This window comes from Chiloscyllium plagiosum, chromosome 35 (genome assembly GCF_004010195.1).
Source record: "Chiloscyllium plagiosum isolate BGI_BamShark_2017 chromosome 35, ASM401019v2, whole genome shotgun sequence".
NCBI lineage: Eukaryota > Metazoa > Chordata > Chondrichthyes > Orectolobiformes > Hemiscylliidae > Chiloscyllium > Chiloscyllium plagiosum.
Window position 1 is genome coordinate 33,667,951 of NC_057744.1, and position 25,313 is coordinate 33,693,263.

Consider the following 25,313-nt stretch of genomic DNA (forward strand, 5'->3'; position numbering starts at 1 on the left):
TGGAGGCTGGTACAATTACAGCATTTAAAAGCCATCTGGATGGGTATATGAATAGGAAGGGTTTAGAAGGATATGGACCAAGTGCTGTCAAATGGGATGAGAATAGGTTAGGATATATGCTTGACAAGGATGAATTGGACATAAGGGTATGTCTCTGTGCTGTAAATCTCTATGACTATGAGTCTCTATCCTTAATATACATCAGTAAAAGAACCAAAGCCATTTAGGACAGAGATGAGGAGAAACTTCTTCACCCAGAGAGTGGTGGCTGTGTGGAATGCTCTGTCCCAGAGGGCAGTGGAGGCCTAGTCTCTGGATTCATTTAAGAAAGAGTTGGATAGAGCTCTCAAGGATTGTGGAATCAAGGGTTATGGAGATAAGGCAGGAACAGGATACTGATTAAGGATGATCAGCCATGATCATATTGAATGGTGGTGCAGGCTCGAAGGGCAGAATGGCCTACTCCTGCACCTATTGTCTATTGTCTATTGTCAGTCACCCCTTCCTTGGGCTTCCCTCTACTCAAACCCCAGAAAAAAGGCTTATCTGTTGGTAACTCATAACTTCCTTTTCTTTCTCAGTGCCTTACTCTATGCACTATTGATCCAGGCTGTAAACAACAACCTGTCAATAGTAAGCAGGGGAGTGATCCAGCCTGACATTGGAGGAGCAGCTCATCCATCAATGCTGATCATTCTACATTTTCTTCTTATGACTGGACATTCAGGGGCCATGTGTGGCAGTCACTTCTGAAACCAGAGTTCAGTGCTGTGAATGTGTGGGGAATCTGTAAAGCTGCATGCATGTTCAGCCACACAATTTCAATGGAATGTTGCTTATGAGGGTGACTTGTCTCTTAACTCTGGCTGCCTCCCTCATGATTTAGGTTCCTGGGTGTTTTGGGGAGTTTGGGAGTGAATTTGCCTACTGCCCCCAAGTATTTTGAGATCTGGTAGGGGCTCACCCTGTTTATATTTCAGTGTCAGTGCCACCCATTTGACACTGCAAAGGAAAGGAGGATAAATTGGCTTTGGATGGTAAAGAAGGTTAAGTAATGATGAAACTGCAGACCTACAGTCGAGAAAGGAATTGGATATGGTGTGAAATATGTAACTGGTTTAACTGTTCATAAACCAAATTCCCTGCTTCATAGTTCTGTGCAACAACCATGGACTTGTATTTCTGAAAATATGTTTATCACCTTTTCAAATATATTGTGATAAACCTCCAGGGCAAGTGTGATTTGAATTGGAACCTCCTAACCCAGAAGTAGGGACAACCACCACACAATAAGAGCCTGGGACTTGTATTTCTTCCATTTTTTTCAGAACTTCAGGACCTCCCAAAGTATTTTACCATCAACCAATGCCTTTTCATGACTTCCGAAAGAGATTCATATCGGACTCAAAATGTTGACTCTACTTCACTCTCCATAGATGTTAAGTTTCTCCACACATTCAGTTTTTATTGACTTTTTAACCTAAAATGTGTGACAGCCATTGTTCATGCAGCAATCTCGTATCAACAGTAATGTGATTATGACCAGACAATCTGTTTCTGCAGTCTTGGTCAAGGAATAAGTATTGACCAGGACAGAGGGGAAGTGTTCCTTCCTTGTTGAAATCATACCTGCATAGCCATACTCTCGATTCTTCGTCTTTGCCAAATCTGTTCCCAGGAAGAGGTGTTCTAGTCCAGGATATCCCAGATACCCTCCTACTTTAGGGACTGAAGTTTCCTCTCCTTGGTAATTAATTATGCACTCAACCCCATCGCTTCCATTTCCTGCATTTCTGCTCTCAAACACCCTTCCCCCCAACAACAATAAGGATAGTCCCCTTACTCCTCACTGACCACTCCACCAACCTCTGAATCCCAATGCACCATCATCCGACGTTTCCACACCTACAATCAGAACGCACAAGCAAAAGATATTTCCTTCCCCACCCTGTCCACTTTCCGCAGGGACTATTCATTCCGCAACTCCCTTGTAAAGTCTACATTCCCCACCAACTTCTTCACCACATCTGATACCTTTCCCTGCAACGATAGGAAGTGCAGCACCTGCCCCAACATCTCCCCTCTTACCTCTGTCGAAGGCCCCAAATAATCCTTCCAGATCCAGCAGGATTCACTTGCACTTCATCCAACCTGATATATTGTATTCTTTGCTCTGATGTGGTCTCCTTTATATTGGGGAGCCCAAACGCAGACTTGGGGACCAGTTTGTGGAGCATCAGCACACTCTGCATAAGTCAACCAAACCAACCTTCTGGTTGTCATCCATTTTAATTCTCACTCCCACTCCACTGGCGACATGTCATCCTTGGCCTCCTCCACTGTTAGAGTAAGGTGAGATGTAATCTGGAGGAACAATACCTGATATTTCCCCTGGGGAGCTGACAGCCCAATGGCCTCAATATTGACTTCATTAGCATCAAAAAACCTCCACCCCCATCCTATCCCATTTCCAGCCCTCATCTCCTGACCTGACTTAACCTGTCCACCTTCTTACTCAGCTATCTGCTCTACCCTTCCCATTGACCAATCACAATGACCTGCATTAATAAACCTATCATAATTCCACCTACCCTACCTCAGCAACCTCCCCCCCACCCCAAATGAACTTCTGGGTTTGATGATGGGTTTCGGCCTGACTATTTTGACTATTGACTCTGGCTGTTCTAAGGATGCTCACCTTAAAGAAGTTTTCCTCCTTCCTCCAAAGAGAGGTCAGTGCGATTCTCTCCCACTGCAAGCCCCTAGTTGCCTACTCAGCCCTGAAGCTCTTCAACCACATTCTGAAGCAATTTCGCTACTAGAGCCATGTCACCTTCCTCATTGCCTATTTACGAAACCGATTCATTCCCCCAAGGACTCCAAATAATTTTCACACCTTCACAATTTGGACACAACTGTGACAATTGCTATCTATAGTGCCTCAACAAACATTTCTCCCTGCAGATTCTCAGCTCCATGCTCTCTGCCATGCACTGACACCTTCTCCCAGCTCAGAGCCTGTGTCTCCCAGATTTGCAGAGGACCACTACTGTACTTTGTTCTCAGAAGGATCCACACCCTCAACAAATGCTTTTCCTCTGCTCTGCCAGACATCAAATGCTGTAATACACCAAACTCTCTCATACTTAACTCCATACACAAATCTCTTCAACCATTCAACATTCTAACCTCATATCTGACCTCCAGGATCAGTCTGGCATCATTGACCACATGGATGCTGCAATCACTGCTATAGATTGTGACTGCTGCTTCTGCCAACATCGAAGATCATGTGACTGCCAATATCACTGACAACTGGGTTCTGCTTCTGCCCACGTGACCGCTCCAGTACGCACACCCATTCCTGATATAGTCTCCACTCCCACTCCTCACCCTAGCTCTACACTCAGCCCCAGTCCTAAGTCCTGCCAGGTATTCATCATCACCCTAGATCTCCCCCTCACTGAGGCTGAACTGTCAGTCCTCAGCAAAGGGCTCACCTTCATCCCCCTATGCTCACATGTGAACAAATTCCACGCATATCGTGATGTTGAGCTCTTTTTCCTTTGTCTCTGCGCCTATTTCTTTGAATGAGAATCCAACCCACCCTCTAATGGCCCCTTCTCCTGTCAATGGCAAATTCCATCCTCCTGGACACCTCGTCCTGGCCTCCTACCTTTCCTCGACTCTTTCATCTCAAACTGCCACTGTGACATCAATCGCTTGAATCTCTTCACCCCTCTCACTTACGTCAGCCTCTCTCTAGTGGAACACCCAGTCCTCTGCTACCTTTGCTCCGACCCCAACCTCACTGTTAAAGGTGAGGGGATATGGCAGTAGTATGGCTCACTGACTTGTGCATTGCTGAGACAAGACACCAACTTTCTGAAACGTCTTCCTACCATCCACTCGCTTATGATCCCACCTCTGATCGCCAAGCCATCACCAGACCAATAACAACCTCATCATATCAGGAGATCCCCTGTCCACAGCCTGCAACCTGATAGTTCCCCAACCTTGCACCGCCCATTTCTATCTCCTACCCAAAATCCATAAACCTGACTGCCCTGGTGGATCCATTGTCTCTGCCTACTCCTGGCCCACAGAGCTTATCTCCTCCTACCTTGACCCTGTTCTTTCCCCTTTGTTCAGGAACTCCCTACTCACATTCGTGACACAACCCATTCCTTCCACCTCTTAAAAAGCTTTCAATTCCCTGGCCCCAACACCTTACCTTCACCGTGGACCTACCAGCCCTTTACACCTGGATCCCCCACATAGTCAGCCTAAAAGCCCTCCACTTCTTCCTTTCCCATAGGCTCAACCAGTTCCCCTCCACTGATACTCTCATTCGCTTGGCAGAACTGGTCCTCACCCTCAACAATTTTTCGTTTGATGCCTCCTACTCCCTGCAAACCAAAGGGGTGGCCCTGGGCACCCACATGGGCTCAAGCTATGCTTGCCTCTTTGTAGGAGTCGTGGAACAGTCCCTCTTCCACAATTACACCAGCACCACCCCTCATCTCTTTCTCATCTATATTGATGACTGCATCAGTGCTGCCTCGTGCTCCTGGGAGGAGCTCGAGCAGTTCAACTTCAACACCTTCCATCCCACCCTCAAATTAATCTGGACCATTTCTGACACCTCCTTCCCCTTCCTGGATCTCTCAGCCTCCAACTTCTGAAACTGACTCACCACTGACATCCATGTCAAACCCACAACAACCTTGACTACACCTGCTCTCACCTACCCTCCTGCAAATATGCTATCTTGTACTCTCAATTCCTCCATATCTGCTCTGGGGATGAGTTGTTCTACTCGAGGATACCCCAGATATCCTCCTATTTTAGGGTTTCTAGTTTACCTTCCTTGGTAATTAAGGATGCCCTCAATCGCATCTCCATTTCCCGTACTTCTGCCCTCAAACCCCCTTCCCCAACAACAATAAGGATTCCTTGGTCCCCTTGGTCTCGCAATAAGGAGTCTCTTTGGTCCTCATGAACCACCCCACCAACCTCCCAATCCAACTCATCGTCCTGTGACATTTCTGCCACCTATAATCAGACCCCGCCATCAAAAAGATATTTCCTTCCCCATCCTGTCCACTTTCTGCAGGGACTTCCCTGCTTCTCAAATACTGCTTGACCTGATGTGCTTTTCTAGCTTCATCCATCTATTGATTCAAGCTTTTACATCCATCCAGCTAGGCAGACAGGCCTTAGTTTAACATCTCATCTGCAAGACAGTATCTCCAACAGAGCTGCACTCCCTCACATGATCTGTCGCATTCAAGCCATTGGACTGAGGCTTACACCACAACCTCAGAAGCAAGAGTGCTGTACACTGAACCACACTAGACAACGTCACCTATGACAAATGTGCAGATACATCCATTATTTGAAGAAACTGAGGAGAGAACCAACGTGGAAGATAAAATAAGGTGATTCAAGAAGTTTTGTTTCAAGGACGCTAGAACTCACTTGTAAACAATACCCATAGAATATAAGGGCAAAGAAACTTGTGAAGAGGAAGGAGTCATACATTTTCAAGCACTTGATAAACAACGGGGAAGAGTTGGTGGCAATGTGATGAGTCTTGATTTCAGCAGGGACAGGAGAAGAATGCAGGATGAGATTCAAAGCAAGGGACCAATAACAGAGACACATTCAATGGAACATTATTTGCAGTGAATTTGGGATGTCAGCATGACTTTTGGCAGTTGAAGAGGCCAAGTCAAAACAACTGATGCTTGCCACCTGTGAAGATTTATGCTCTCATTGAATGTTTTCTGGTTGAGGCTGTGAGGTGACAAGATGAGATTGCCCACCTAGTGCAGAAGCTTGGGGAGTCAAGGTGAGTTGGTGAAGTGTTGTGGGGAGACAATATCTCATCATGTTGATAAGCAATGTGAAGGAAGCTACTCTACAGTTACACATCATAATTCACAAGAGGTGGGATTTGGATAGACATTACCTGAACTTCGTTTTCTGTTGATGAAAGGAAAGTGATGCCGTCTCAATGGTTTAATCTCTCTTAGACAGTTAGTCTTTGTAAAGGATGGAAGAAAACTCTTCACTTGACAATTGTCAATACGTATACCAGATGGGATTTTCGTTATCCACCATGAATGTTTTTTTCGAGCTGTAATGAAATACTCTGGAATATTAAAGTGAGCGGCACTCCAACCAACTACTTGCAAAATCTTTAGCTTCCAATTTTTTTGCTCATGGGTTTTTATTTTAACTGAGCGGTACTGTTGATTGTGTGCCTGTAGTCCCTTCAAAGTGCGAACACGTGTGAATGGCATCAGACTCCTCAGTTCTGCAGTTTCCAGCAGTCAAATACATTGTTCAAAATTACCGACCTGCCTTTGTACAAATTACTTTCTGCCCCATTTTGTTGGTTATGGTTAGGACATGGAGTTGAGAGGCTTGGTTGAATGGTAGATGTGGTGGAAAGGTGGACGTGCCTGAGATGAAAGATGGATCTCTGAAGAAAGGCCTGGCTATGATTGGGAAGGAGGCTGAGACCATGTAAGATAGCTGAATGAGTGGGTGAGTGTAATTGGAAGGTTAAGACTGGAAGAGGGATGGTGGGTTTGTGGAAACATAGGAATATAGGAACAGGAGTGAGTCTCTTGATGCTTCTCCAAGATTCCATTTAATCATGGTTGGTCTGCTCATCAACTCCACTGACTTACTCATGCTCCATACTTTTTCATATCCTTACCCAACAAAAATGAATTTATTGAAAGCTCCAAGTGTCCCCGAAAAAGGAAAAAAACAGGAATACTTGAAACTTACTCGTACTAGTCTGAACAAATCTCGCCCACATTAAAATGGAATTGCATTTCTGACTTAAGCCATTTCCAAGTGTTATGAGTTCTTCATTCTGGGATTCATATTTTTCTGGCTTTTGTGTGGAAAATGTGCTTCCAATTTCACTCCTGAATGGCCCAGCTCAAATAGAAAGATTATGATCACTCACTCATGATTCCCACACCAGTTTCTCTGTATATAACCTGAATATGGTTAAAAGTTTAAGCAACTCTGAGACCACTGTTCAATCTTCTATGCTTAGTGGAACACAAGCTGAATCTGTGCAACCTGCTTGATAATTTTAACACTCTAACAGATGGTTTTGGTACAGCAGCCAAACCCAATCTACATTGCTGTTGGAGCACTACGTGCAAAGCTGAACAGTTCTCCACCTTAGGGTCTGATTAATGCTCTGTTAAACTGAATTGTAACTACCACTCCTTTAATTGTTTTTTATACCTGTCCAACTGGTTATGGATGTAATCAGACTTCACTTCTGTTCTTAGTTTGATGTCATTCATAAAATGCGATAATTTGTTGCTTTTCTGTGTATTGTAGACATCCACACATTTGCCAACATTGAACTCCATCTCACCATAGTTTTGCCCTCATACTGAATGCATGGATTGGGCGTTTTACCTTTTGATCATAAGAAGCTCACATCCCACATAGGCACTTACTTCTCTGGGAGCGTGAGCAGCAGATAACCGTGATGGTTGCCAAGACAACAACGAATGCAACTCCAGCACCAACTGCTACGCCAATGACAACAGCCAGTGAGAGCGCCTCTGTTGGGATAAAGCACAGCCTGCATCAGAATGAGTAGAGTGATGGTAACAAAAGACTGTCAAAGTTATTGATGTACCGTGAAATGTGTAAGATGGTGGACAGGAAGTGCATTCAAACATCTGTCCATGAATGCATGGCTGATGTATTAGTTAAGCATGAATAAGAGGCACTTCTTGCCCAGGATGAAGTTGGTATGAGGCATCCTCCTCTGGCTTTTGCCAGTGGCTGTTGCTCTGCTTTAGTTCTATGATGATGGAGAGCACAGCCCAATGTGTAGGGAACTGAAGACCTCACCATTCTTGCCAAGGGTAATTATTCTTTACCTTGCATAAAGGAAGATTATGGCACAGTGGTAATATCATTGTAATAATCCAGAGGTCAGGTTAATGGCCTGGGAACAACGGTTCAAATTCTACCATCGCAACTGGGGAACTTTAATTCAAATAATATATCTGGAATAGCTGGTCTCAGTTATTGGTGACCACAAGACTATCATTGATTGTTGGGGAACATGTCCATTAGGTTCTGGAAATCTGCCATCTTCACCCAAGCTGATCTAGGGCAAGAACATTTGGGTCAAGTGTTTGTTACTCAAGACTTCTGGCTCAGACTGAGCTGCAGGCTGAACTGCAATGAATCAGGGAAGAGGAATGTTACTGAGACTTCATTTCAGGTGGCAGTGGCACTCATTAGGATAGAGTCTTCTGATTTACTCAATGAGCAAGGATAGGAGATGCGACTGAGAGTGAAACAGATGTGGGGATCTTAGAGATATAGGATCCTTAGTCTTTACAATTCTCAGACTTCTGTACCCCCGATGCTGCCTAGCAAGCTGTGTTCTTCCAGCCTCCTACTTGTCGACATTGGAATCCAGCATCTGCAGTTTTTTTGTCTCTTTACAATTGTCTGACAGGTTTGAGGTGCCTAGCGCTTACTTGAATGAGACTGGGAGCAACAAGATGGATGTGCTAATTGACCGAGTTACAGAAAGCCGTTTGTGGGAGGAGCAAAAAAAATGTAGCAGTAGGCTAGGATTATATAGTAAAGAGGACTGAAGCTGTCCTTTGCATTAAAGAGTGAGTCCAGTTGGTTGTATTATCTGCCAGGGTTACTGGCACGTGCCAAGAGATGGAAAGGACCCAGCAGTGTGAAGGAGAGAATCCAGTCATTGTGATCCATGTAGGTATCAAGGACATAAATAGATCAAGGAAAGAGGTTAGGTATAGATTAAGTATATTGGAAGATAGTAAACAGACTGTAATAGGAAGGCATAGAGAGTACAAATTTAAGATACAAATGTAATAAAAGGACAAAACTAAACTCTGTATTTGAATAAAATAAAAGAGATGAATAGATAGTGCAGATAGAAATACAAAAACACAATCTGGTAGCAGTTATAGAAATGTAGCTGCATAGCTGACATAGATTAGGACCTGAATATTGAAGTACACAGGACAGTTAGGAAGAACAGGAAGCTATGAAAATCAGTTAAGGACAGTATTAGTACAATACAGAGGGATGATAGAAATTGAGGAAACCAGGATTTAGATGCAGTTTGAGTAGAGGTAAGAAATTGTAACAGCTTACCATTTGTGAGAGTGGTATACAATCCTCATATTTAACTACACAGCAGGATTTAGTGAAAAGGAAAGAAAATGAGAGTTTGTCAGAAAGGTATGGCAATAATGCCTTAATTTATATGTAGACTGGAAAAAAACAGATGAGCAAGGATGGCCTGGGTAAGAAGTTTATAGACTGTTTTCAGAATAGTTCCTCAGAACAACTCAATCTAGAGTTGACCAGACAGCAGGCTGTACTGGACCTGGAATTGTGGAATGACATAGAAATTCTAGGGTGTGCATGGGCACCCATCAGGAGCCTTGTCCACCTGGAGCTAACAGTGGGATATCATCAGTTTTTCTCCTGAACAGAGAAGAAATAACAAAAGACAATACAAGAAACTTCAATCCTTCTCAACAATCTTAACCTTATCTCTTCAAGGCAAGATTCTAAAATCAGATAATTCAGATATAGAGCAAAGAATATAATGAGAAGATAAGAGGCATTTTGAAGAGGCATCAAAAAAAATTTGAAGAAGTATGTCAAAATCAATTCTGCATGTGGGACCCAGGCAGCGAAGGTGGGTGAAAGTGAGGACTACAGATGCTGGGGATCAGAGCTTAAAAATGTGTTGCTGGAAAAACGCAGTAGGTCAGGCAGCATCAAAGGAGAAGGAGAATCGATGTTTCGGGCATAAGCCCTTCTTCAGGAATGAGGAGGGTGTGCCAAGCAGGCTAAGATAAAAGGTAGGGAGAAGGGACTTCAGGGAGGGGCGTTGGGAATGCGATAGGTCGAAGGAGGTTAAGGTGAGGGTGATAGGCTGGAGAGGGGGTGGAGGCGGAGAGGTCCGGAAGAAGATTGCAGGTCAAGAAGGCCTTAGTGTTCTTTCATCCAGAGATACCAAAACCACTCACATTGGTTAAAGTTGTGATGACTAACCTCACTGCAGATCAGATTAGGATCTTCTTGGTACTTAACAGTACTAAACCATTTGGTATATCCTTCAGTAGATCAAGTGTGGGGATTAGCAAGTTCAGAGGTGTCAATGCTGGGAAAGTAGGCTAAGTGCAGAACTCACACTGTGGTCAGCATCAATCAGAGCGAGTGGGCAGCCCCAAGCTCACAGGGTTTTCACTAATTCAATCATATTTCAAGGCCAGTGCTCACTGAATAAGATTGCCAGTTTAAAGACAACTTGGCATGTTAAACATACACTCACTTAGTGAGACCTTCATTTCCTATTTCTAGGCTGGATTTGAACTCAAGCCCATAGAAAGAAGGACCAGAGGCTCAATTGTTGCCTAAACCACAGAGTCACTCAGCAAATTAAATTTGGCATCTGTGAAGGTCTGATAAAGCAACAGAAAAAGATAAATGAGACACAACCAAGATGTAGGCAAGCTATAAGTCAGATAAATATTTGTTATCTGAGCGTAAAATGATTACTGCTAAAATAAACCAACTGACGGGATTGTATAGAACATGTTTCTGGATGGAAGGCCTTGGGATTTTCAATTTCTGCTCACAAATATATTCGCATACTACTGTTTACTGAAGCAGAGCAGGCTGCACAAACTGCCTGTGAATGAAGATGACAAGGGCACTTGTCTTTAAATCATGGTGCTGTCAGAAGAATGGTACTCAGAACATTGTAAACAGTGAATGGGGATAGAGCCAACAAAAAAGGATGGGAGGAGTCTGGGAAACTAGAAACACAGACCCAGAGGTGAGATTTTCAGAATAATTTAAAGGCAGGAGCAGATAAAAGTATGGTATGTTAACATCTATCGGGCAGGGTGGAGTGGAAAGGTGTTGAAGAAAAGTCTTAATTGGAGTGGGTATCTGAGCCATCTAAATAAGAAGAACACAAGGTGCAGTCTGGGGGCTGAGATAAATGCTTACCACTGGGAAGAGTGACCAAAAGAGTTGGAGGAACTATCTGAGTATAAGAAGGGAGAGCTTGAAATGATAATCTAAGGCATAAGGTCCCAGTTAGAGTTGGTTAATAATAGGGTGATAGGTTTAGGTGACTTTGTATAGACACAGAGGTTTAGATTAAATGTAGCTGATACTGGGTGGAAGAAACAATGCTGGAGAATCAAGTACTCAAGAAACTGCCTCTCCAGGTAAGGAAGGCACAGTCAAGGGTTTCAACCATGATGGAGTGAGACAACAGCCTGGAAAATTGCAGCGGAGGTATCCCATCTATTGGATTATTCCAACATTCAGGTTGTATTATTCTTGTGCTGTTACTTGCTGGAAATACTGGATCAACACACAATGAGGGGAATTGGCACCTGTGACCTCATGAATGTTGAGTCCAACGCTCTGTCTACTGATTAAATTTAAGGAAAGAAAGCAAATAAAGAAGGAAGTGGGATGAATTAGAGTGATATTAGATTCAGCAATGAAGACTTAGATTTTGTTTTAATGGTCAGGGAGTCATTACACCAGTGCAGACTAGAGTTGAGTATAGCTGACTCTGAGGAAACTACCTGGGAAATTCAAAATTCTGATGTGCTATTCATTGGCACCTGAAACCCTTTAAAGACAGAGATTTTATCAGCCCTCTTGTGGTGCCCGGCTTCAAGTCCCACATGACATAATTTCATCTCTGAACAGGTTGATTGGAAAAGTAGGTTAAATATTTAAAAAGACAGATTTTAGAGGGTTCTGATTTACTTAAGCTAAGTAGCTAAACAGGAAAGATTAGAGGATAAGATACTTACTGTAACTATTAAATAGACCCAACTCACCATTATTCCCACTCAAAAAATCCCCAGACTCCTGACAGCTCTCTGGACTTGACACTTCCCACCTCCTCCAACTCTATGTTCCCAAATATAGGTGGGTTATTATAAAAGAGAAGTGGTTTTAAAGGTGAAAAGTAGGATGAACACTTCGAAATAAACAAGGCAGGTGAATTCAAATACTGAGGTGCACAAGTTCATTGTTCTCTTGCTGGCCTACCTTGTTCTTTCAAGCGAATAATTTCTGTATCGGAACCAAAGCTGTTCCAAGCTGTGCAGTTGTAAATTGTTTGGAAGTCTGCCCTCACAATATTACTGATGGTCAGTGTGGAGATCACACCCTCCTCCATGCTTACTGTCTCCACCGTATAACGTCCCGAGGTCCCTGATTCTAGAATGTTCTCCTTCCACGACCAAGCCTAGGTATATCCAATAGAAGAAAAGGAGAAATTAGATTATCATCTGCTTTCGAAGATCATCAGGCCTGCCAGAATATTCCAGAGTGCCTTAAGAGTGAAGTAGCTGTAACCATGCTTAATTGGCTATGCAGCAGTTTGGAATGTCCTGAGCTTGTGAAAGCTGTAATAAATTTCATGTTCTTTGTATAATTATGCAGCATTGAGCCTCAATTCTATTTGGGATTCTGCTTGGAGAATGTTGAAGATTTGTAATGGGAGATTAATTCCTAAGCTCTTCGAGCATGCAGGTGGAAATAAAATCTTCAAAGACTAATCCATCTGAGATCTTTCCCCTACTCCAGAAAGTCACTTGAATGAAGCACAGAATTGTTACAACGTAGAAAAAGGCAGTTTGGTCCTTCATGTCTGCCCTGGCTCTCATACCATTTTGGTTCAGCACCAATCTCCCGTCTTTTTCCTCTAAAACCTGCATATTGTTTCCTTTAAATAATCATATAATATCTTTTTAAGAGTTCTTGTGATGCAATGGTAGTGCGCTATCTTTCAGCCAGGAGGTTCATATTGACATCCCACCTGCTCTGGAGGCGTGTCTGAGCAGATTGATTTTATAGTTACCATAATGCCTTCTTGTATGCTTCGATCAAAGCTGCCTCCACCACACTTCCAGGCAGTGCCTTAAAACTGATCACGACCACATCATATTTGCTTCTTTTACAAAATACTTTGAAACTGTGCTAATTCTCAATCCATTTATAGTGCAGGAACAGTTTCTCCCTGTCCACTCTATGTCCTTCTTCTCCACTGCAATGCAATGACTTGTAAGAGATCCTCAGGAGAGTTCCCAGAACCACCAACTCCAGTATCTGCAGGAGACAAGAGGTTGTGCAAAATACACGATTCCTGGTTCCTGTTGATTGCTGATAATGGCCTCAATGGAAAGCCCAGATGTGGGCCACAGTCTCAGCTGCAATGAAAAGCCTCTTAGTTAAATAACCTATCAACAATTTCCTGAAAAGCGAAAGGAAGGGATAGTACAACTTGTTGATATGAAGTTCCAACAACCTTTCTGCCTCTGGGATTTTAAACATTCTATGCTTGTGACTTCAGTTACATAAAACCTAAGCTCTGGAATTAGGAAAGGCAAATATTTTTTGTTGAATTTATTAGTATTCTTTTGAAGATGTATTGAGCAGGGCAGACATAGGTCCAAGCAGTAGATGTTATGCATTTGGATTATGACAAGACAAAAATAAAAATATTGAGGTCAATATGTCAGCATTGTTAATGGATTGCATGACTAACAGGATATTTTCAAATTTGGAAACTTTAGGTGCCACGGGTATCAGTGTTTGGGCTTAACTATTTCCAATCTGTATTGGATGAAAGGACAGAGAATATTGTCGATTTTGCTAATGTTATAAAGATTAGTAGGCAAGGAAGTTGTGACAAGGATACAACAACCCAGATCTTCCAGTCAGCATTGATTTTGAATTTATTGGCACTGGTTGTGAAGATTTCCATGGACCGACCCTTTTGTAATTTTTGCAACTGGGACTGCTGATTCTAGATGATGTATTGAAAGGATCAATGCAGGCATCAGATAGTAAATATCATTAAGCACAAGAATGTTGCCAGGGTTGGAGAGTTTGAGTTAGTGGAAGAGGCAGAATAGGCTGGGTCTGTTTATCCTGGAGCATCGGAGGCTGAGGGATTACCTTTATAGAGGTTTATAAAATCATGAGGGGCATAGATAAGGATAGTAGACAAGGTCTTTTCCCTGAAGTAGGTGAGTCCAAAACTAGAGGGCATAGGTTTAAGGTGAGAGGGGAAAGCTTTAAAAGGGACCTAAGGGGCAACTTTTTCATGCAGAGGGTGGTGCGTGTATGGAATGAGATGCCAGAGGAAGTGGTGGAGGCTGGGACAGTTATAACATTTAAAAGACATCTGGGTGGGTATATGAATAGGAAGGGTTTAAGGGATATGGGCCAAGTGCTGTAAATTAGGACTAGATTAATTTAGGATATCTGATTGGCATGGATGAGTTGGACTGAAGGGTCTGTTTTCATACTGTACATCTCAATGACTTTATGACTCTATGACAAGTCCCTTTTCACATCAGTACCTGCCCTGTTGTGGTGATTTTTAAACAAGTTAAAAATGGGTTAGTAGTGAATGAGTGGGTGAGGTGGATGAATGGTAGTTCATCGTGGTGGGGGAGGAGACAGATGGTTAGAACAGGTTGGGGGTGACTAGGGGAATTGGTTGCAGGACTCAATTGTCAGATTTCCCTCACGGATCAAAGAAACTAACTACCATAACATTTTTTTGATAAGGATATCAGTATCACTAATGTAAAGTCTTTGATGCTGAGATCAAGGATGGAGTAATTCACAGAAGGTCTCAGGTTGTGGAGATCAATTCATTGAATGTTTAAACTTGCCAGGTAATTTCAGTATGTTATTAGGACTTCTGCAGAATTCTGAAAGCCATCTCCCAACTTGTGTTCATTCTCCAACAATCAGGATATGGAAAGTTTGAGAGTATTGTGAGGAGGATACAGATATGTAATATGCTTCTTGGGAAGCAATCATCCCAACATCCACAAACAAAGCTGTATTAAAACATTATTTCAATGAACCACCACACACTGTAGCCCAGAGGAACTACACAGAGCAGAGGAAAATCACCTCTACAGTGTATTAAAAAAGAACGGGTACCCAATGAACACAGTTTGTCGATTACTCAGCAGCAAACCCCAACAAGTGGACAAAATACGTCCAGAAATCCTAGCCACTCTCTCCTACATCAAAGACATCTTGGAAATGACGGCCAGACTACTCAGACCTCTTGGCATCCTGGTAACCCACAAACCCACCAACACACTAAAACAGCAGCTAATGAACTTGAAAGACCCTATACAGACAACAAGCAAAAGTAATGTCATTTAAAAAATACAATGCAAGAACTGTAACAAACCACTACATTGGACAAACAGAAAACTAGCCACCAGGATACATGAACATCAACTAGCCACAAAAGACATGAGCCACTCTCACTAGTATCCTTACATACAGATGAGGAAGGACACCACTTTGAGTGGGACAACACAGCCATCCTAGGACAAGCCAAACAGAAACACGCACAAGAATTCCTTTGAGTATGACATTCCAACTGGAACTCTATTAACAAACACATTGACTTGAATCCCATTTACCACCTCCTGAGAAATAACAGGAAATGACATCACCAACCCAAGGAAACTTAAACATAAATAAAAAGTAGGTGATGCCACCAGCACTTCATCTGGAGGCTCACTGATGATGTTACCTAGTATAGTGACGAAACGTCTGCAATCGAACCTTCCAGCTCAGTAAGCAAACGTACATCCAGAACCTCAACCTGTGTTACAAGTGTTCTCAAAACTTGCTACCATCTAAGTCTGACCATAAAGAATGATGAAAGAGGTGAGGAGTCCAAAGCCTGTGGAACTATTACCCAACCCTGGAGAAACTAGGATTATTGACAAGAAATTAGATTAGATTACTTACAGTGTGGAAACAGGCCCTTCGGCCCAACAAGTCCACACCGCCCCGCCGAAGCGCAACCCACCCATACCCCTACACATCTAACACTACGGGCAATTTAGCATGGCCAATTCACCTGACCTGCACATCTTTGGACTGTGGTTGGAAACCGGAGCACCCGGAGGAAACCCACGCAGACATGGGGAGAACGTGCAAACACAGAAAGGGGAAATATGATATGAAAGATTGTTTGTGGATTAACTGATCAAAGTCCAAAGACTCTACAAGTGATTCTGGATGATTTACTGATATTTCTAGCACATTTCTAGCATATTTCTTTGTGTTGAGAGCAAATATCTGTGCAGCATTTCTGCTTCAGTCTGGACTTTGGCTTGAGATTCACCATGCAACTTGCAGTGAGAAAGGGTTCAAAATTAAACATAATCATGTCAATTTACAAAGCCCAAAAGAAATAGAGGCAGTTCACCCAGTGTGAATCCTGAGTATCAAATCCAAAGTGAATCAAGAGTGCATCCATAACATCAGACCCAGAATGAACCTAGAGTGTCACTTTGAGAGTTATCCCAGAGTGAATCCAGACCATTGAGTCGAAAGTGAATCCATAGTTTTCAGAGTAAACCTAGAGTTTTGAGTTTCGTGTCAACCAAGAATGAACCTAAATTCAGTGTAAAACCACAGCCCAGTGTGAGTTGACAGTGCTGAACCAAAAAGGGGTAGCCAGCCATTAATCTGAGCTATCTCCCACTGATCACTTCGATGTAATAAACAAACCCAGGGACTGGAAACTGCAGCTGGAAACTATCCCAATAGACAGTCCATCATCATCAAAGAGTATCGTCCAGCAATCACTGGCATAATGCATTGAGAGAAACCTCTTATTGTTTCTTCTGTGCTTCCCTGTTTGCTGCACTTCTCAGTAATTCATTTTGGACAACAATTTCACTTGCAGTCAATAATCACACACAACTCTGCTATTATGTGCAGCCTGAGAGTAGGGATCCCCACATATTTTTCTTGCCCGCTCAAATTAATCAGTACAAAGCTGAAAGCAGTGCGATGAACATGAAACCCACAGCTGACATTTGAGAGACTGAATCATTCATTCCCATTTCTGAAATGATTCAGGTTTATTTCTGCTGATCCATAAAGGCTTCTTGCTGCAATAAAAAAGCCATTAGCTGAGGAACTAATGAGAAATCGAGTATCTATATAGCTTTTGCATGTTCTACATATCTAATCACAAACTGTACAGGCTGCACCAGATGTTTCTCACCAATAGTGCTGCATTGGATTGTACATCTGGAAACTACATTCTCGTTTATTTTCTTCCTTGCAAACGTTAGCGAATTTTCTCTGCACTGCTGTATTACCAGTGGTGACTTGGGTTACACAGAAGGAAAGGAATGATTCAACTTAGGAAAGTGATGCGGGAAGAATTGTTCAATATTCATTTATATGTTTAACACTATTATTCTACTAAAGTGAATTATTAAGGAAAATTTGACACTGCATCACACAAACAGATAAAGTGACCAAAAGCTTGCCAAAAAGTCAGATTTTAAGAAACATCCTCAAATAGGAGAGGGAGGTAGAGAAGCCTTACAGGGAGAATTCTGGAGATTACAGTGCAGGGTGTTTAAGACACTGAAAACACAGGTGCAAAGATTAAAATTAGGATTTGAAGAAGTTAAATTTATGGGAATGCGGAGACTCTAAAAGATTATAGGTCTTTAGAAAAATACTGTTCCCCCCCTTCAAAAATAACCTTCACTTTCTGCTGACCAACACGTTGCTGGTTCAGTTTTCTCCTCAGTTGTGCTGCTGAAGGCAATGGTTTTCCCTGGGGACCAACTCCACGGGGTTCACTGATTTCCCATTATTCTTCTGCCCTGACCCAGCTGATGATGTGAAAAAAAATGACTTCTTGACTCAAGAAATCTGCCTTTAACTTACTGTTGATCAGCTTCAATAATCCTAATCTTCACAGAACGGGTGATGGTTAGGGGTATACAGCATAGTAAGAGCCCATGGTGTTGGGGGTAGAATATTAACGTGGCTAGAGGATTGACTAACTAAGAGAAGACAAAGTTGGAATAAGGCAGGCATTTTCAGGATGGCAACATGTAACTAGTAGAGTACCAAAGGGATTAGTGTGAGGGCCACAATTATTTACAATATATATTAACGACTTGAATGAGGAAGGTGAATGTCTTTTCGCCAAGTTTGCAGATGACACAAAAATACATGAGAAGGTATGTGCTGAGGATGATATGAGTCTACAGACAGATTAAATGAGTTGCAAAGACGTGGCAGATGAAATGCAATATGAGGAAATGTGAGATTGTGAACTTTGGCAGGAAGAATAGTGGAGTTGAGTATTATCTGAATGGAAAAAGACAGCAGAAACCTGCATCACAGAGGTTTGGGAATCCAAGTTCAGCAGGAAATAGGGAAGGCAAATGGAATGTTGGCCTTTATTTCAAAGGGAATGGAGTATAAAAATAGGGAGGTCTTGCTAAAACTATACAAGGCACTAATTTGACTACAATTAGAATAACGTAAACAGTTTTGATCCCTTTATCAAAGGAGAGGTATATTGGCATTGGTGTCAGTTCAGAGAAGGTTCTCAAGGTTGATCTTAGTATGGAGGAACTGTCTTATGAGGAGAGATTGAGTAATTAGAGTTTAGAGATTGAGAGATGATCTTATTAAAACATGTAAGCTTCTTAGGGGGCTTTGCAGGGAAGATGGAGAGAGTTTGTTTCTCCTTGTGTGAAAGTCTAGGACCAGACAGCATAACCTCAGAGTAAGAGGTTGCCCAGTTAAGACAGAGATGAAAAATAATTTCTCTTAGAGGGTACTGAATCAGTGGAATTTTTTATTGCAGAGGAGTATGAAGGTTGAGAGATTTTTAATCCATAAAGGGTTCCAAGATTATGGGGAAAAGGCAGAAAAGTGAAGATGAGGATTTATCAGTTTCGCTGTAATCTCAGTGAATGGTGGCATTGACTTACTGGGCTGAATGGCCTTCATATGCTCATTTGTCTTATGGTCTTATGAAACATTACAAGTTGAATTATTGTACATTCCAAGACATTTATAAATTAGAGATATTAAAAAAAAACAAAAGCTATAAATGCAACATTTAAAATGTAGTGGCAATAGACACTGGAGGTTCATGTTTAGAATAGAGAGCTGATTGCACCACAGGAGTTTCCAAGTAATGTTTTCTCAGTCAGTATTTAAAGTTGCTATAACATCCTTTCTTGTTTGGTGGCTTGCACTTTCCACATGCAAACATGGCAATTCTCCAGCTGTATTGGTATCATTGCCCCTCTTGATTCTGTACCAGGCTTAACTCTTGATATCCTGTCCCCATTTTCCATTCTCACCTCCAAACACCTCAGTGCCTTTGGCACCACTGGGGTCTTGATCTATTGGGTCCTCTTCGCCTGGCTCCATTTCTGCTCTTAGCTGAACTTGAGGTCCCTGGAAGTCTGAAACTGCTGCCTGCATTGATCAATATCTGTCACTAGATGGAGCTTGTTCAATGTAAAATCAGGAGGCTGATGCATTTAGTTTTTACATTTAAAGTTATAATTTATAATATTTTTCTTTTTATTTTGTTTTGAATGTTATTTTATTTATAAATATGTTGGAAAGTGCTGCACCTGAGTTGATATTGTTTGAATGTTTTACTCTGCTGAGAAACATACTGAAATGCCTAAAACCAAAGTATTGCTTTTATATTTCGTTTTATTAGATTACAGTGTGGAAACAGGCCCTTTGGCCCAACAAGTTCACACTGACCCACCGAAGCACAACCCACCCAGACCCATTCCCCTACATTTACCCCTTCACCTAACACTACGGGCAATTTAGCATGGCCAATTCACCTGACCTGCACATTTTTGGACTGTGGGAGGAAACCGGAGCAAACCCACACAGACACTGGGAGAATGTGCAAACTCCACACAATCACCTGAGGCGGGAATTGAACCCGGGTCTCTGGTGCTGTGAGGCAGCAGTGCTAACCACTGTGCCACCCACAAATTTTATTTTATTTAATAAGTTATTTCATCCAGAATGCTCAGTACCACGTGTGTGGTGAAGTATTTCAACTTGTACTTTGTTTTCTTCTGGGTAAGAAGTGTCTGAAAGGCCTTAACTCTGGTTTTGATGAGAATGTTATGGGAATGATTGATTTTAAAATTGTTTCATTTAAAAGGTGTGATTTTCGGGAACTTTAAGTGAGTACTTCTGTTTATTTGTGGAATCTCCCTGTGTGTTACTTGGCTTACAAGTTTACTACAATTATGGTAGTTGCAGTGGTTACAGTCCACTCAGGATTCCAAAATGCTGTGGTATAATACACTTGTAGGTGCATATTTTAACTTGGAGCTACAGATTATGATGGTGGAGGCTCCAATTTCTTTCCTTCACATGGATGACCAGGAATCTCTCCCACTCTTAACTGCCTGTCATTCACTGTTGGTAGGATTTACAAGTCAATGTTCAATCTATTTGACTGCACTTTTCTTAGGAATTAAGTCACAGAGTAGAACCTGCAAAGCTTTCAGAGGTAGGAACACTGCCACCTGCACCACAAGACCAAAATGCATGCACTTTCCTTACCAGTTGAATTAAATTCTTTGCTTGACAAAATCATTGAGGCATTGGAAAGGTTTTCTTTAATTGAAAAAGCAGGGTGATATTTTGGAGACAGTAATATGTCCATTTTGTCCATTTGAGGAAGTGTCTATTTCGCTGAGTCACTTACTATTCGGTCAGGTGGAGGTGTACTCCGGATGAAACATTTGATTTGTCCTTTTTTGCCCTGTAGAGCATGCTGCATTTGTGTGCTGGAGATGATGGGAGGTCCTGAAACCAAAAATACAAACAAATCATACACATGTATGCACATATGCATGAACATATATAATCACAAACATACAAGAATACACACACATATGTTATAGATACACATATATGTATATATGCATATTTATACACACATGCTCTATATATATGTATATACTCACAAACACAATTCATCAAACAACTTTATTAAATTAGACAGTTCATCCATCACAGCCCTCCTTGTATTACACCTTCTCCAAAGGAACAAGCAACAACAGGGCACAGTCTGCACATAATTAAACTGAATATAATTGCTCATTATTAGCAGTCTAATTAAAATAAATTTACATTTTAATGAATATTTTAAAGGGTAATTGCACACAGTATGGAACAAACAAACCTGCATCAATTTTTTTCTCAAAGGTAACAAGCGGTTTTCTTTTTGTTTTGTTGACTTCAGTGAGCAAAAATTGTGAGACTTTTTTGAAATATGAAATGGAGTGTAGAGGAAGTTGATGTACATGTCTGATTACGTGAACTGTCAGGGTTTCGGGTCATGTTTGATTTTGTTCACTAGGAATGCCATTATTTTTCTGCAGATTTAATCTGAAAGTAATGTTTTGTTTTCTGGACTGAATTTGAACTGTGCAACTTTATTTATTTTTCCCTTCTTTAGGGAGAGCTTTTTTTCAGAGGACACTGATGAAATGACATTTTCCCATAAGTGTTCAAGCCTTAGACTAGTGATTCTGCAAATGAAAGCAGGATGACGAGCATTCTTTGTAAGTATTAGTGAGAAACTATGAGTAATGTGCCAAAATCAACAACAGAATTGCTTCTAACCTCATAGTGCCAAAGACTGCAATACAACAATGCGTTCCTGTTGAACATCAATGTTCTCTTCATCTGATAAAAGTCGATATAAAGAATGCAGTTTCATTCACAGGGATGTGCGTGTGCATGCCTGTATATATTGGTAAATAGGTACATGTGCATCTGTAAACCTTTCCAAGAGTTTAATTGAACCTGCCCTTAAGTGCCAGTTGTGATGAAGCACATGCGTTCCCATCTATGTGTAGACATGACTACAATGAAGTGCATCTATATGTGCATATGAGCATCCGCCTGTGTATTTTAAGTGTGTATTTGTGCACATGCATTTGTTGTGCTTAGGTGTTCTTTGGCGTGTTTGAGTCTATATATTTGTGTACATTGTATGCAAATACACCTATGCATGTCTTCACACATGTGCAATGCTGTGAGAGTCTGTTTGTACACAAGTATATGTGAGTCTGCATATGTAAGTTTTCTGTGTATGAATGCAGTGTATGCATTAGTATATTGTATATAAATATATGGAAACGCAGTACATTATCGATTTGTAAACCAGGAGTACAAAATTATTTTACCATTGACTGTCAGGCTGACTTCCCTCTCCCCAGCACCAACTCGTGGAACAACAGCCCTACACACGTACTTCCCAGCATCCTCCTGGGCCACAGCCTTTAGAGTCATGATGTTGTCATTGCTGAGAACCTAAAGGAAGCAGAGAGGAGAGGTCAGAGTTAAACAGCATCAACATTGCAAAGTATAGGTGGGTAAATAAATTGTGAAAACAATCAGTGGCAATACAGACTTGGGAGAGTGTAGTGTAAAGGGTTACTTGTACCTGTAGTCTAGCAACAGCTGCTGAACATGTACATAAGGAATTGATCACATGTGATTGGGACCTGTGCAAGGAGCAAAGGTGATTCTCTGCTGTATCAGGCTTCTGTGTATAGTTTATAGTTATTAAAGGTTGCGCAACCAAAACTTAATACCTTGTTTGTTCAAGCTTCTACTTACATTTCTACACAAGGTATTTGTTGTACTACTGGACAATGGAAGCACCAGCAGTAACTCTCCATTATCCTGTCTGGGATATTTCCTGATGAATAAGGTGAGACTGAGAGCCCTGTGTTAAAGTTAAAACTAGAAAATGCATGAGAGACAAAGAAAAGGAAATCTGAGAAGTCATGACAGTCATGTTAATGATAGTAGTTTAATGAACAATCACTTGTCAGGGATTGATTAACTCCAAGGATTAATTTATTTAAACAGTAACTGGATTTGAATTATAAGGAGAAGTTAGGTAGGTTGGGACATTTTTCCCTGGAGGGTAGGAGATTGAGCAGTGACTTTATAAAAGTGTATAAATTCATGAGGGGCATAGGTAAGGGGAATAGCAAAGGTCTTTTCCCTAGGGTGGGGAGTTCAAACCTAGGGGGAGATTTTTAAGGTGAGAGAAGAAAGATTTACAGGCAATTTTTTCATTCAGAGGGCAGTGCATATATATGGAACCAGCTGCCGCAGAGTGGTGGAGGCAATTACAACATTTAAAAAGCATCTGGATGGGTATATGAATAGGAAAGGTTTAGTGAGATATGGGCAAAATGCTGGTAAATGAGACCAGGTCAAATTGGGATGCCTAGTTGGCGTGGATAAGTTGGACTGAAGGGTCTATTTCTATGTTGTATGACTCTGTGACATTCTAAGTTATGAAGTAGACATTACAGCAAAATGAAAACAAATTGCTGGTGAAACTCAGCAGGTCTGTTATGATAGGTGGGAATAAGATGGAGTTAATGTTTCAAATTTATTGACTCCTCATCAGAATTTTCTTTCTAAAAAAAAGATAGATTTTTCCAGTTCAGAATGAGAAACAGAAGCACAGTGATGATGTCACCAACATACTGGAGAAAGAGTTGTGTGCGGGGGGCTGAGTACATTTGGAACAAGGAATGTTCCACACACTCCACCAAGACACAGGCATAACTCGGCCCATACAGGTACCCATGACCACATCTTTGAGCTGAAAAAAGTGAGAGTTTTGAGGAGATTTGTGGATCAGGTTGATGTTCTGAATGTAGGTTTGCTTGCTGAGCTGGAAGGTTCATTTTCAGATGTTTCATCACCATACTAGGAAACATCTTCAGTGAGGCTTCGGACGAAGCACTGCTGATGATTCCTGCTTTCTATTTATATATTTGGGTTTCTTTGTGTTGGTGATGACATTTCCTGTGGTGATGCCATTTCCTATGATGATGTCAGTTCCTGTTATTTTTCTCAGGGGGTGGTAAATCGGGTCCAAGTTAATGTGTTTGTTAATAAAGTTCCGGTTGGAATGCCATGCTTCTGGGCATTCTTGTGTGTGTCTCTGTTTGGCTTGTCTGAGGATGAATGTGTTGTCCTGTCGAAGTGGTGTCCTTCCTCATCTGTATGTAAGGATACTAGTGACAGTGGGTCATGTCTTTTGTGGCTAGTTGACGGTGGCACAGTGGTTAGCACTGCTGCCTCACAGCGCCTGAGACCCGGGTTCAATTCCCGGCTCAGGCGACTGACTGTGTGGAGTTTGCACGTTCTCCCCGTGTCTGCGTGCATTTCCTCCGGGTGCTCCGGTTTCCTCCCACAGTCCAAAGATGTGCAGGTCAGGTGAATTGGCCATGCTAAATTGCCCGTAGTGTTAGGTAAGGGGTAAATGTAGGGGTATGGGTGGGTTGCGCGGGTCGGTATGGACTTGTTGCGCTGAAGGGCCAATCTAATCTAATCTAACCATGTATTCTGATGGCTAGTTTTCTGCCTGTTTGTCCAATGTGGTGTTTGTTACAGTCCTTGCACGGTATTTTGTCAATGACATTAGTTTTGCTTGTTGTCTGGGAGAGGATCTTCCAACTTCATTAGCTGCTGTTTAGTGTGTTAGTGGGTTTGTGGGCTACCATGATGTGAAGGTGTTTGAATAGTCTGGCAGTCATTTCTGAGATGTCTTTGATGTAGGGGTGAGTGGCTAGCATTTTTGGACATGTTTTGTCTGCTTGTTTGGGTTTGTTGATGAGAAGTCTGTAGACTGTGCTCATTGGGCATCCATTCGTTTTGAATATACTGTATAGATAATTTTCCTCCGCTCTGCGTAGTTTCTCTGTGCTGCAATGTGTGGTGGCTCGTTGAAATAAGGTTCTAATGCAGCTACGTTTGTGGATATTGAGATGATTGCTTCTGTTGTTCAGTATTTGGTCTGTATGTGTTGTTTTCCTGTAGATGCTAGTTTTGATGAGGAACTTTCCAATAGGGAACTTCAAACCAGCGTCCACAGGAAAACAACAAACATGGGCCAAATACTAACTACAAAAGCAATCATCCCAACATCCACAAATGAAGCTGCATCTGAACATTATTCCAATCAGCCACCACACACAGCAGCACAAAGAAACTATGCAGAGCAGAGGAAAATCACCTATACAGTGCATTCAAAAGAACGGGTACCCAATGAACACAGTCTGCAGATTTCTTAGCAACAAACCCAAACAAGCATACAAAACGCGTCCAGCAACCCTAGCCACTCTCCCCTATGTCAAAGATATCTTAGAAATGACTGCCAGATTACTCAGACCTCTTGACAACCTGGTAGCCCACAAACCCACTAGCACACTAAAACAGCAGCTAATGAATTTGAAAGACCGTATACAGACTACAAGCAAAACTAATGTCGTTTACAAAATGCCGCGCAAGGACTGTAACAAAAAGAGAAAATGCTG

The 25,313-nt window shown here is 41.8% G+C and overlaps 1 protein-coding gene across 6 annotated transcripts in view; it reads right to left on the reverse strand.

The window, feature by feature from the left end:
* The window catches only part of kirrel3a (kirre like nephrin family adhesion molecule 3a), a 568,693-nt gene that overhangs the window by 40,063 nt on the left and 503,317 nt on the right, over positions 1–25,313 (reverse strand). For 4 of the 6 annotated variants that reach the window (XM_043676910.1, XM_043676908.1, XM_043676912.1 and 1 more), the window contains exons 9-13: positions 22,152–22,278; positions 20,663–20,763; positions 12,139–12,337; positions 7,500–7,607; positions 5,975–6,142 (exon numbers count right to left, since the gene is read on the reverse strand). In XM_043676910.1, the coding sequence (XP_043532845.1) occupies positions 5,975–6,142; positions 7,500–7,607; positions 12,139–12,337; positions 20,663–20,763; positions 22,152–22,278 (703 nt within the window). The remainder of the gene's footprint in view (positions 1–5,974; positions 6,143–7,499; positions 7,608–12,138; positions 12,338–20,662; positions 20,764–22,151; positions 22,279–25,313) is intronic. The other 2 variants (XM_043676913.1, XM_043676914.1) reach the window with 1 other exon arrangement.